Raw genomic sequence first — 14940 nt, forward strand, 5'->3', positions numbered from 1 at the left:
AGCCCAAAATAGGGGGATGACTAAATAAGTGTTTGTATGATTCACATTTTCCTGTCTTGTTCTAGATTTCATTTCTGTGAGGTTTGAAGTGGTAGCCCTGATTGTGAACTACAGATAGCTCTGAACCCAGTTCTTGGAAGTGAAAGATAAGGCATAACCTGTGGCTGAAGCCACTTACTCCAGAGAGAGATTTATTTTTCATTAATTATTGATACATACACACATTTATGCAGCCAGGACTAAAGGCTGGAGAGTCACAGGCTAACACAGACTCAAGATGACTTGGGCCCTACAGCCACTCCTGAATACACCAGATGAGGGTGCCCCTGGAGATAAAGTTTATCCTTCTTGTCTCTTTCTGTCCCAGACCTCTTGAGTGACTTGTGAAGCTTCTGTAAGCCACCAAAACATAGTTGCTTATATCTTTCTATAAGTTGGCTTTAAAAAAAAACCAACAATGATTGTTTAAAACAAAAATGTCAGAAATGAATAGCAGTAATACTTACTTCCATAGAAGCTGGCCTAAGGGCAAAAGACACCGTCAATAAGACAAAAAGACCACCAACAGATTGGGAAATGATCTTTACCTATCCTAAATCAGATAGGGGACTAATATCCAATATATATAAAGAACTCAAGAAGGTGGACTCCAGAAAATCAAATAACCCCATTAAAAATTGGGGCTCAGAACTGAACAAAGAATTCTCACCTGAGGAATACCGAATGGCAGAGAAGCACCTGAAAAAATGTTCAACATCTTTAATCATCAGGGAAATGCAAATCAAAACAACCGTAAGATTCCACCTCACACCAGTCAGAATGGCTAAGATCAAAAATTCAGGTGACAGCAGATGCTGGCGAGGATGTGGAGAAAGAGGAACACTCCTCCATTGTTGGTGGGATTGCAAGCTTGTACAACCACTCTGGAAATCAGTCTGGCGGTTCCTCAGAAAATTGGACATAATACTACCAGAGGATTCAGCAATACCTCTCCTGGGCATATATCCAGAAGATGTTCCAACCGGTAAGAAGGACACATGCTCCACTATGTTCATAGCAGCCTTATTTATAATAGCCAGAAGCTGGAAAGAACCCAGATGCCCCTCAACAGAGGAATGGATACAGAAAATGTGGTACATTTACACAATGGAATACTACTCAGCTATTAAAAAGAATGAATTTATGAAATTCCTAGGCAAATGGATGGACCTGGAGGGCATCATCCTGAGTGAGGTAACACAATCACAAAGGAACTCACACAATATGTACTCACTGATAAGTGGATATTAGCCCAAAAACTTAGGATACCCAAGATATAAGATACAATTTGTTAAACGCATGAAACTCAAGAAGAACGAAGACCAAAGTGTGGACACTGTGCCCCTTCTTAGAATTGGGAACAAAACACCCATGGAAAGAGTTACAGAGATAAAGTTTGGAGCTGTGATGAAAGGATGGACTATCTAAAGACTGCCATATCCAGGGATCCATCCCATAATCAGCTTCCAAACGCTGACACCATTGCATTCACTAGCAAGATTTTGCTGAAAGGACCCAGATATAGCTGTCTCTTGCAAGACAATGCCGGGGCCTAGCAAACACAGAAGTAGATGCTCACAGTCAGCTATTGAATGGATCACAGGGCCCCCAATGGAGGAGCTAGAGAAAGTACCCAAGGAGCTAAAGGGAACTGCAACTCTATAGGTGGAACAACATTATGAACTAACCAGTACCCCAGAGCTCTTGACTCTAGCTGCATATGTATCAAAAGATGGCCTAGTAGGTCATCACTGGAAAGAGAGGCCCATAGGACTTGCAAACTTTATATGCCCCCGAACAGGGGAATGCCAGGGCCAAAATGTAGGAGTGGGTGGGTAGGGGGAGTGAGTGAGTTGGGGACTTTTTGGTTAGCATTGGAAATGTAAATGAGGAAAATACGTAATAAAAAAATTAATTCAAAAAAAAAGAAGCTGGCCTAACGGAAATACAAGGGAATGCTATTCAAACTTAATTTGATGTGGTTGTCTATGGGAGGCTCTGTGATAGATCCTGCTCCTGTTTTACCAAGAAGTAAAGGAGGTACTGGTGATGATTTGAACCTCCTAAACTACACGTTTCTTCTCCAGTGATCCAAACAAACAAACAAACAAACAAATGAACAGAAGTTAAAAGGGAAGAACATAGCCTGTGATCGACATTTAGTAAGCCTGTGTCTGATGCCATACAGATCACCTAAAGCCAGTAATAACAGCCTCCCACAATGGACAGCTGACAGAGTGGACAGAAGGTGAGACCTGAAGCCTGAGAGCCTGGACTTAGGGAGATGAACCCGAGACGTTCATGAGGCTTCCTAAAGTCCCGTTTCCTTGCTTGCAAAACAGAACCATAAGAGTGGGTCTCCCTCTTCACAAGTTGGTATGAACTGAACTGCCATAAGCTGGATGACAGGCACATGTATGTACATGTGTGCATTTATAATAAAAGGGTACATAGTTTGCAATTCTTTGAAAATGTAGCTTGCAGTAGGTTATTCTGCAGGGATAAATTATGGGTGGACTGTACCAATATTCGTTCCCAGCTAGCTGATATTTATTTATGGAGCTGTACAGTCTTCAAACTATAATTTAACTGCCCATTTCCACACTGCCATGCCACTAAGAAATTGAGTCAACAGTCTGATTGGGTGACTATAACGGGCCTCAGAACAGACTCTAGACGTGTGCTTCCCCTTTCTTTTATCATCAACATCACAGATTATAATTGCACCATTGTAATCAACCAGAGAGGAAGCAAACACTTGTGGCTTATTGTCGATTACAGGAATCACAATTGCCCTGATGATCCTCATCATTACCATGGCGATGACTAACACAACTATGATTTATTGGACACTTTCTGGCTGCCAGACAAGGCTCCAGGCAGTTTTCATTAATATCTAATTATATCCATAGATTAATCCCAGGAGTAGGTGTTATGAATGCCTCCATTATGAACGTTCCCTTGGACGAGTTTAGCGACAACTCTGAGATTATAAAGTTAGCAAGTGCAGACAGCCTAAATGCAAAAACGTGTGTGTCTCAGAAGGGACCATAAGCCAGCAAAAATAGACAAATACAGCTGATTTCCCTCTCTGGTGGAATTTAAAGAATGCTGATATCAGATGTAGAGAATATAATAGTGGTCACCAGAGGCTGGCGGGGCTGAGGCTTTGTTGGCCAGAGGATGAACATAGTTGCAGTGTAACTGAAATAATACATTTAAGAGCTCTACTGTGGAGCAAGGTGACTATAGTTTGTGATAACATATTACTCTTGGAGAAAGTAGGCTGGGTGTGATATCCTATCACTAAAGGATGACAACTCTGTGTCTCGGTTTCTTTTCTCTTCCTGTAATAAAATACTCTGACAAAAGCAATTGAAAGGAAAGTTCATTTTGGCTCACAGCCCCAGACTGGCAGTCCATCTTGCAATGAACCCAGGGTGGAAGGAGCTTATGACAGCTGTCCACATGACATCCATAGTCAGGAAACAGAGAGAGCACAATGCCTGTGAGCTGGTCAGCTCCCTCCCTCGTTTTTATTTACTTCAAGGTTTAGCTCATGAAATCATGCCACTCATATTGATCTTCTAACCTCAGTTAAATAGGTTATGAAATGCTCACTTAGGCATGTTCAGAGGCCCATCTCCCAGGTGATCTTACTTTTTGCTAAGTTGTTAACACTAACCTTCACACTGTGTGAGGTAATGTATTTGCCACTGAGCTAAATTTAAGCAGTCTACAATATATTGATATGACTTTAAACATATTATTTTATACATTATAAAGTATACAATGATGTTGATCTATCTAAAAATAATAGAAATAATAAATGCTTATGACCTTTGACATCCCTGCTTAGTTTAAGATATCATGGCTGACTAAACCCTGGAACGTCTCTGCCATTAGGCTCCTATTGAGACCTAGGTGGAAGCCAGGTCCCTGGACAGGTCCACAGGTAGGTAGGAAGGCAGACACTGGACTGAATAGGAAGAAAAATGGAGTTAGCCAGGAAGGAAAGAGCAATCCTTGAGACCTTCAGCATGGTAGCCAGCTAATCAAACCAGGCCAAATCATACCATAGACAAATTTGTAGGCAGCCTTCAGAGACTCACCCAGGCTGAGAATCCAGCCAATTATGCTCGATCATCTTCTGCAGCCCTGTCCTTACAAGAGACAAGTCCAGACTGGCCCAATGTAGACAAATGAGTAGTACTTCTATTATCTCTGAAAGGCAATCTAATTCCCTTCAAATTTAAAAGTCTCTACAGTTTCCTAACAGGCCTCAGTGGGGCACATGTAGAAATTAATAAGTTCACAGAGTGCCCAGCTGGCTTTCATTATCATTTTTTTTTGTCATGCAACGAACAGGATTTCCATTATTACTTAAGGATTTTCCTGTGTCTGATTCTTTAAGAAGGTCAAGTCTACAGAGCTCAGACTCTGCGTTGAGAAGGAAGCCAAGCAAGTCTAATGGAGCTGGCTGAAGTCTCATGGACATTTTTCTGGTCAAATAGGACAAGGATTCAGAACAAACTCATAGGGACTTAAAGCTCAGAGGGTCCCACAGAAGACAGGCTCCTGTCACAACCAACAGGTTCACCTATCCTAAAATTCTGGGCAAGTTGCTTAACCCCAATGCCAATGATGTATTTCTTCTATAAAATGAGCATGGGGAGAAGGCCGGGGAAGGAAACACAAATGTATTTGGAGCATGTGGCATGGACATTTCTTACATTTCATCCAAAGAACAACCCTGGAAAGCCTAGCTCATTCACAGATAATGTTATTAAAGACAATACAATCGGCTACCCTGCCAGGCTGTCATCAATTCATCATTAGAGTGAGCACCATGGGAGCCAGAGGAGGAGGATTCAGATGGTGTGAATAGGATTACAAAGTCAGGCAACTCTTAGAGGAGCACTCTAAGAGCATTCCAAGAGCTTGCAAATGTTTGACCAATTAGTCGTACTGTTGAAAACACATAGCCAATAGACTCAGCAAGGCAGGTGGGTTGCACCAAAATAGAAAGGGATACATTGCCAATAGGGAAAAGGTAAACTCTAGAACATTCATTAGGGTACTTACAGTGTTGATGTTATTTAACTAACACTCAATTCTAATATTAAATGCAAGAGGTGATAATGAATTTAACAAGGAAGAGACATGTGACTGAAAGGAGGCCTACTGAAATGCAGTCTCTAGAGGTGGGAAGGTATAGCTCTGTGCTTTTTAATGTGTACTTTATAGTACTTTCCATGTTTCCTATAGCCAGTGCTTTTTCTTTTATTTAGATAAACACTGGTTATAATAACATATAATTCTAAATTAGTTTTCAACAGAATTTTTTTTGTGTGGAAAAAAAATTTTTTCTAAAAATCTTAAAAGGTAGGCAAAGATAAGAGAAAGAAAGTTGAACAAAAAATGATTTAAAAGGAAAGGTCTTTCACAGAGCATATCTCAGGGCACCTGATCTACAGGAAGTAAAGATGCAAAGAGAAGGCCAGGGTAAGTGACCCCCCAATGCAGGAGTGGTGGATAAGGGGAACCAAAAGCTCCAGCTGACAAGGAGGGTGATGAAGCAGGCAGATATAAATTTTTCAATTTTATGAGACTGATAGGGATCTGAAATAAATCTTCAGTATTTTCTTTTTAAGATAAATGTTTTAAAAATAAATGCCCCGTAGCATGGATGGATGGCTAGTGTCTGTGTCCTGTCTTACAGCTGGCCATAAATAATGCTGAGAAAAATAGCTTTGACCATAGTAAAAAAGCACCTTTATTTTTTACTCTTAAGAGCTTGGCAGATTATATTTTGATGCATTAAGCCAGATTTCTTTTTAAGGCAGCTGCAAAAATAACAGGTGGAGTATAGAAATTGTCTCTGGTTGGAAATAGCTACTCAGGGCTTGGCTGAGGGGCAAATCTCAGTTTCAAAACAGGCCTCAACAACTGTGAGCACATCTGATAAAATCCAAATGCAAGTTTAAGGCGCTTGATGGGGCTTCAACTTAAGAAATGCTTTGGTGAGTCTCCAGGTGAATTTCTTTCATGGTCTGTAAGCCCCCCCCAAACTGAGAAAGCTAAGTAAGCTGCTATGACTATAAACGCTCAAATATCAGATTTGCTTGAATTTGAATGTATTTATTGTAGTCTCTCTGTTGAGAGTGGATCACTTTGCTGTAGACTTTAGTTCCTTGCTCACAACCAGATACAAAGAGGGTTCCGTTAGGGGTAGGCATAGTGAATAGTAAGACACACTGCTCCTAGCACTGGAGTGACTAAAGGACACCCCATTACTTCCTGGGAGTTAGCCAGAAATTTACACCATTAGCTTGAAAGAGAGGTCAATCCCACAGACAGGAGTGGGAAAGACTAAACCCTGCTCAGTAGAAAGGCCTCTGGGCTTAAACTGTGACAGAAAGGGTGGGTGCTGGAGTTCACACAGAGATGAAAGAGGGAGCCAATTGGGGGTTTTGATACAGATCTGTGATTCCAGCACCCAGATGGCTATGGCCAGAAATCACAAGTTGGAGGACAGCCTGGCATCTATACTAAATCAGGCCAGCCCAGACAAATGCTGCATCTTAGGTCAGAAGGAAGGGACAGGAGAGTGAAGAGAAAGAAGGAGAGCGGGAGAGAGAACATAAAGAACCGGAGGAAACTGTGACTCAGCTCTCTGTATGTGAGATCTGATTCACAGAGAATAACCAGGATTTTGCATTTTTATAATAAGCCTATCAGTTTCTAAATGTTGTATCTATGCCAAATCAAACAGTCCCATGACCCAAACTGCTGAAATTTCCTTCAAAATTCTTATTTCCAGACACTGTTAGAGGCATTGGTTAACCTCACAACCATATTAGTTATGCCCAGAAGAAATGGGAGGTAGATTGTTTCTAGGCTGTTGAAGAAAGGTAGGGGTGGAATCTCATCCTTTGTAGAAAAGAAAAATGGCCCGAGAGTCATACTTCAACGTGTCATTTGGTTAGAGGACTTTGGAAGATGTTTGAAGATTCCCCAACTTTAAACATCACAGAAGTCACAGTTAGGTCACCTTGGTAGTTACCATTCTACATGAAACCAAGACAAAACCTTCCAAGAGTCTTTCCCCCTCTCTGTAGGAGTGCACCTGGTTTATCTTCATATAACACAGAGTTTAACCCAGCCCATCACACTGACTTTATAATGTTCTGTAATGAATAAAAGGCCTTCACAGAGCATCTCTCTTAAAAAGTGTGAAAGAGTCATTTTTTTTTCTGCCCAAGTAGCTCATAATGTAGTAGACAAACTGTCAGAAAAAATAGACTTCATCATGGTGAAAACCCCTGCCTGGCACCCATCGATCATAAAGCAATCTTCTAGAGGTCTTGAAAACCTTCATTAAATTTCCTGTCTTTCTCTTGACAGTTATAAAATGTTAACAATATTCCTCGTGATTCGGGCATCTTCAGACAGTCTTTGTCTGAGGCCTCCCACCCAAGGCTTTGCTCTTTTCCTTGTCTTTACACATATCCACCGAAGCAGGTGCTAGTGCAGTGTCCTACACACACCTTTTCTGGAGTGTGACCTTTGCAGGATATCAGAGTGAGGGCAGAAGTAGCTTTGAAGACACAAGAAATCTCTCTCTAGCCAAAAAGCACAAAGGGCAAAGTCACCCTGACTTCAAATTCCTCCTCTGAAATCCACATTCATGTTGAAGCTCGTGGGCACAGTCCCATATTACCTTTAGCAATCTTTTTAAATACTTTTTATTTTCCCTTTCTTCCCAATGTATAAAGATACAAGTCACCATGTGGTATGTAGCTAGTGGGGACAGTGATTTCTACATTTTGTCACATGTGTGGGCCATCCCTCTAAGAGCAAAATTCTTGCAAGGCATTTCACCAGTCCAACTCCTCCAAATCCAAGGACCACATTAGCAATTTATCACCTCTTAGAAGAACAAAAAATGCATGTAGCACAAGTCCTCAATCCTAGTACTTAGAAGACAGAGGCAGAGAGAGGCTGATGTCTGTGAGGTTGGGACCAGCCTGGTCTACATAGAGAGTTCCAGGATAGTCAGAGTTACATAGAGAGGCTCTGTTTCAAAGAAAACAAAAACAGCAAAAGTAATCACTCAAAACAATGTACATGGGTCTTCCATGGGAATCAATGTGAAGGAGAACAGCCTTAAAGAGATAAAGAGTCCAGTCCACACTGGCAAGGAGAAGAGACCCACAGCATGAAAACCACAGGTCACCTGCACATAGAGCAGTGACAACAGCTTTTAGGTCCTAGCTCAGATTTGTGGAGGTTTGACATCAGGCCTCCAGAGTGAGTCTTGAGAGACCAGTCATCTTACCTGCAAAAGGCACTGGGGCATCTTTATCCAGGGCTACCAGTGGAGGGTCCAAGATGACTGTGTCATTGTTCTCGGTTATGACTCCGTGATACGATGTCTCAATCCATGGCTTGTGTTTATTGACTAAAGAGCAACACAAAACAAAAAGATGACCATGTGAATAACCCCTACAAAACAGAACTAGAAATGTTTCATGTTTGTCACATCATAGACCCAACAACCTAGGTCATAAACATTAGCCCACTTGTTATGTAGAAAAGATTCAGAGATGTGTATCTACATCCTAATAGCACATGCATGGTCCACATAAGAAAAGCACCAATATAGACAGATACTATTAAGAGTTAAAATTTCTAATGTCACCTATTAATAGATGTTTCTGACTCAAAATTCATTATCAGTCAAGACACCATCTTGTTATACTGTGTGCAGTAAATTCTGACCTCAATTTAACTGGGTCCATCTGTAGATGTCATTAGTATATTATTACACATGCATATATAAAAGATCTATGTATGTCTCTCTCTTTCTCTCTCTCTCTCTATATATATATATATAATATATATATTATATATATGTGTGTGTGTGTGTATGTCAATATTCAACAAACACTAAATATTTCTGATGAATAAGAGGCTATTAAAATTGCCTGTTATATATCAATTAAAATTTCTCTTCAATAAACTCATCAGTTAAAATCATACCTTGTGTAAGAACAACTGCATATGTAAACATATATCTAACATGCTACAGGCTTAATGTCAGTGTATCCAAAAATTATGTTGGAATGATGACCTCCAGTGCCTTAACATTTGTCCTTATTTAGAAATAAGACATTTACAGAGGTAATCTATTTTAAAATGGGCTACTAGGGTAGATCCTCAATGATAATGACTGGTGTCCCTACTAAAAGGGGAAATTTTTACCTAGAGACAGTCAGGCATGCAAGAAACACATTATGAAAGATTGGAGCTGGCCTGGGAAAATAACTTACTTGGTAAAGTGCTTGCTATATGCACATTAAGACCTGTTTGATCCTCTGATCATGTTTGATCTTAGGCAAACTGCTAGGCATGGAGGCTAATGATTCTATCTCAGAACTAGGGAGGCAGAGACAGGTGGATTCCTGAGACTTGCTGGATACCCAGCGTATAAATGAGTACCAGGTCCCAATGAAGGACCCTGTGCAAAAATAATATAAGATGGGCAGTAGCAAAGGAATGACATTCAAGCTTGACCACGGGTCTCCTCTTACAGGAGACATGTACCAGCACCATAAACACACCCGCACACACACACACACACACACACACACACACACACACACACACACACACACATGAGTTGTACTTCTACTGGCTACTAGGTACTATCCAGGTTGGGAGTTTCCATCTGATAATTTCTCAGAGTACAGATGAAGAATGGCCTTGTGATATTTTCATCATAGATGTCAGGCATCCAAAAGTGTGACACAGTACATTTCCAATTTTCTGAAAGTAGTCAGTTTACAGTACTAGATAGGATGCACACCAAGCAACTATAAGATACTAACAAGGAATAACAATGGCTAGAAGCTTGAGATAACATGTTACAAGATTTTGTATGTTCACATGTAGACATCTCTGTTAAATATCCAACTTCTACCATTAAGCCATTCATCTCCTTGGAGGGTGTTGTCTAATTTTCCTTTGGTCACTGTGATGCCATTTGGATATCTACAAGGGCATTTCAGCTCATCTTACAAGAAAACATCCTTTCCTCTCCAGTCAACACTCCACATAGACATCAACAGTGATCCTTCCACTGTGAAGTTCTTGGTCTTTCTTTTAAATCCTTCCCACATACCCACAGAATTAAGAAGGCAAAGCAGGCACCTTAAAAAAGCAAATTAACATGACAACCTAATATGGCCAACCCTCACACTCTGCCCCATAGATTCCAGGTTGTGGTTATATATCTTCCCCACAGAAACCTTTGAAAGAGGAGTCATCATTATAGAAATAGTAAAGAAAAGGTTTCTACAAAGAGTGCCTTTCTCAAGATGACGACATGTTTCATAGTGGACAAAAAAATTAGCATGTCACCACATACCAAAGATATTCACAAACACAAAAATATAAATATTATTGCACATATTTAACAGACACTCATTGCAGAATGATGTCCTCAGAACATGACAGCCATAACCATCAAAATGAAAGCAGGTATGACTATACACAGTAATCCCTCATGTTGGGCCTATTGAAGTTTTGTCACGGGAGGCATGCCATCAGACTCTCACCAAAGATTCCTATTCCCTTATAGAATCTGTCCTTGTGGCAAGAAATCCTACCCTAGCTGCATATGATCTCTAAAAGTACTAGCGTGGAGAGTGGAAGACTAAATGAAGGGATATTCCACCTACACAGCCTTGGGGGAACCTTCATTCATGCTGAGGGGAGAGTTTTTGGTGACATAACTGTTTAGGGGGGTCACACATTACTGGTAGTAACCCCTCGCTCGTGGTGCTGCCAGTAAGCTCAATACATTCATTAGTTCACCAGGCTAGCTACGATTGGGATCGTTACTCTGGCCTGTCATTGCTGCCCCACCTGAGGTGAGTACACATTCGTTCAGAGCTTCTCCGGAAAAGTTCATGGAATACCATGTTATTGTAATGGATTATACCAACTTTTCAATAGCCATGGAAAGTCAAGAGCTCAGAGAATTGAGATTAATTCTGTTGCCCTTTCCCTCTCCCAATCCATCATCCATCAAAAGTTCATTTAAGAGCTGTCCCAGGATTGGTGGGGGACCACGCCTAAATCACCATCTTTCCATCTTTCTATTTCCCACCCAATCCCCAGCAGCCACAGATTGAGTGGCTGGCAGTCTGCTGGGGTAGGGATACATGCCAAGCTAGCCTCAAGTCTGAGCCCCTGAGATTCATTCCTGCTGATTGAATCCTTCTCAGAGCAGAGAGCAGCTCTGCCCATTTCAGGTATGCGTGGGGCAGTAGGCTCATCCATTCTTATATTCTGTCGTTCAGACCTGCACTTCATTATGGACTCCGTAAGAATTACAGCCATTCTGGGCTGTCCCCATCCTCCTTTGCTCTTTTATTAGCCATCAACACAAATGCAATGTAAATAATTTGCAGCTGTTGGGAGAAACAATTAATCTCCTTTTTCCTTAATTAAACCTAGGGGCCTATTCATTAGAAATGTGTAACGAGCAGACACTGGGAGCTCACCTAGAGTTTGTGATCCACTGTGTCCCAACTCAGTGAAGCCATGTGTTGGGTTTTAACTCTGGCTTAGACACTTGTGGTTGGTATTGGGTGAGTCAAGGAGCCTCTCAGGGTTCCAACATCTTCAACTACAAGATGCGGGTGATGATGTCACACACAGGACATCCTCTCACTCAAATACCCTGAACTGGATTCAGAACCTCTGTCTTTTCATTATTCAGACTCATTGAGGCCTCTGGGCAGTGATAGCTTCTGCATGGAAGGGGGTTTATAGATTAACTTGAACACTGAGGCTGCTCCCTCATCAGTGGAGGCTGATTTCCTTCTACCTACAGGTCTGCCTCCCTTTATTCCTGTCACAGCTGCTATTAGTCAGATGGCTACTTCATTATAGGCATTTCATGCATGTCGGTTGACTAATCCTCTTTTACATTCATTTATTTATCTATTGATTCAGTGTATCTACATGTGTGTGTGTGTGCGTGTGTCGTAGTCCATGTGTGTAGGTTAGAGCACAACAGGGAGAGTTCTCTCCTTCCACTGCCTGAGTTGTGTGGTTCAAACTCAGGTTCTCAGGCTTGGCAGCAAGTACCTTCTCCCACTGAGCCATCTCGCCAGCCAAGGCTCATTAATCCTTACAACAATTACAGTGGTTTGTATCTCATTTCACAGGAGAGGAACTGAGACTCACAAGGGCTTCACTGTCCCACTTGGAAAATAAAAAGGCAAACACACATGGAGTTGTCTGAATTCTCCCCCACATTCTGGTTTCCTCAAATAGTTTTGTTCTTTTCAAGTTTGACTGATGTTTTCATCTTAATATGTAAACAAAAATAATGTCTATGTTTTGTCTCTAAGCAGATCCTTAGGGTTGCAAACCAATAACCAATAATAGTGTCATGGTTGGAATGAGACTGTTTCCTATAGGTTCATGTTTTTAATAAATGTTTAATTAATAAATAATACCAGTTCCAGCTGGTAGAACTGTTTCAGAAGGATTAGGAGGTATGTCCTTCTTAGAGGTGGTGTGTCACTAGGGGAAGCCTTTGAGACTTCAAAGGACTCATTCTACCCCAAGTATGTTTCTGTTTCTGTTTCTGTTTCTGTCTCTATCCTCTCTGTCTGTTCTCCCTCTCCCTCTCCCTCTCCCTCTCCCTCTCCCTCTCCCTCTCCCTCTCCCTCTCCCTCTCCCTCTCCCTCTCCCTCTCCCTCTCCCTCTCCCTCTCCCTCTCCCTCTCCCTCTCCCTCTCCCTCTCCCTCTCCCTCTCCCTCTCCCTCTCCCTCTCCCTCCCCCTCCCCCTCCCCCTCCCCCTCCCCCTCTCTCTCCCTCTCCCTTTCTCATTCCTACCCACTGACAATCCCTTTCCTTCACCCTCTAACCCTTTGAAACTGTAAGTCCAAATTAAATATTTTCTTGTAAGTTGCATTGGTCATGGTGTTTTATCACTGAGATAGTAAAGTAACTAAAACACAGAGCTAAGACAAGAATTGTAAATCAATTAATTTTCTTAGTAGTTCAGTGGTCATTTCAAGAACAAAATCTATTCAGTGGAAATCAAATGGATCCCTTATTCTCTTATTATGTGGATCGAGCCTCAATTAACCTTGCATCATATCGGAAGCAGCCTCCTTCGTAGATATTTTTGTTCTATGAACTTAATGATTGCCTTAGGTTTCTACTGAGAAATGAATAGGGACTTCCCCACTACTCAGTTGTGTATAAGCTTTTAAATAATTCCACCTTTATCTATTCCCTGTTTATAAAACAGAGATGTTTATTTCTTAAGTTGTTTATGCAAAATTCAAGAAAGAGTTTAGGAAAATGTCATACAATTATCATTCAAAGACTAATAAGCTCCCCATCCATCTTATGCTTCCACATACCTGAACACACACACACACATGCAAACGCATGCACGACATAAAATATACAGAAAGCATTCTGAACATGGAGGTAGAATGGGGAAATTATTTTTAAAAATTGGAAAAATTCAGTATCTGTGTATAAATCTATCCATCAAAAAATTAAATAGGTTCCTCAATCTGCTAAAGAATGTTTCCAACTTCATGCTTAATAGTAAAGACTGCACGCCTTTTCCATAGAAACAGTGACAACTCAAGGATGTCTGCTCTTCAGCCTCAGCGACATTTTACTAGTGTTTCAAACCAATGCAGTAAATTAGAAAAGAATCATTTTGCAATGGAAAAGGTGAAATTGTCTCTTTACACACACACACACACACACCATGATCTCCAGCTTCAAACCTCTATATGCTGAAACATGCCAATGAGACCTAAGAAGTGTATTCTGTAAAGTCCTAAGAAACACAGTCAATAAGACAACACAATAAAGTAAGAGTGTCACTTGAGGGTACTGACTAAGGATAAGTGAAATTGTCAATAAACAGTGCTGTTATAATAGTATCAAAACCACAAAACACTTAGGAATAACTCTTACTAAATGCATGTGAGGTCTCTACGCTCTAAAATTCAGGCTTCTGCTGAGTGAATTTAGAGGTCTGAATGTAGAGACAGTATTCATGAATTGGGAGTCCCAATAGAAACATGACTAAATGTCCCCAGAACTGACCTATAGAGCCAAAGAAGCTCTATGGACACCATCTCAGGACTTGGGAGAGGAAACAAGGGATAAAGAGTTTAAATGTCCTTAAAAAGTATCAGCAGGAATTTTTATTATCAAAATTTAAAATCCATATGTTAATAAAAAAGACACATTGCCAGAATGATTTTAAAGAGAACAAAAGCTGGGATATTTACACTACTTGATATTAAGATTTATTGACATGCTGTGGAATCAAGATAGTGCAGGCACTGATGAAAAGATGGGCATGTAGCTCATTGGGAAGATGTAGGTCTGGTAATAAACACATCTCAGTGGTGAATTCACTACCCACAAAGGATTCATTAGGAATGGATAGACCTGCCATCAAATGCTCCTGAGGGATAAAAGATATTGGTACACCTAAAAACAAACTTCAGTCTTACTACAATGCGTCCATAGCAACTGTCTCTAAACAGAACTTACATAGCTCTATTCATATAAATTACAATTATAAAACTGTTATAAGAAAGAGTTAAAAACACTCTACTGTCCTTGGATTAGATTACTGGAGGGGACATGAAACATACCAGATTAAACATAATATTGATAGATAAAATATCATAAAATGATAGACTTCTTTTAAAATAAATCATTCCTCAGGAAAATAATTTTGAAGAGCCACAGACTGGAAGAAATTACTTAGAGAACATATCACATCAAAGGCTTGTATCCAAAATATATAAACAATATTCAGAATTCTCTAAGAAG

At 40.6% G+C, this 14940-nt stretch overlaps 1 protein-coding gene across 1 annotated transcript in view; it reads right to left on the reverse strand.

Annotated features, from left to right (window-relative positions):
- The window catches only part of Clstn2 (calsyntenin 2), a 597099-nt gene that overhangs the window by 359645 nt on the left and 222514 nt on the right, over nt 1-14940 (reverse strand). Inside the window, exon 2 of the mRNA XM_085827931.1 lies at nt 8381-8503. Coding sequence (XP_085684057.1) covers nt 8381-8503 — 123 coding nt within the window. The remainder of the gene's footprint in view (nt 1-8380; nt 8504-14940) is intronic.

The sequence above is a fragment of the Mus caroli genome, unplaced genomic scaffold, assembly GCF_978045245.1.
Source record: "Mus caroli unplaced genomic scaffold, Mus_caroli_1 scaffold_11, whole genome shotgun sequence".
NCBI lineage: Eukaryota > Metazoa > Chordata > Mammalia > Rodentia > Muridae > Mus > Mus caroli.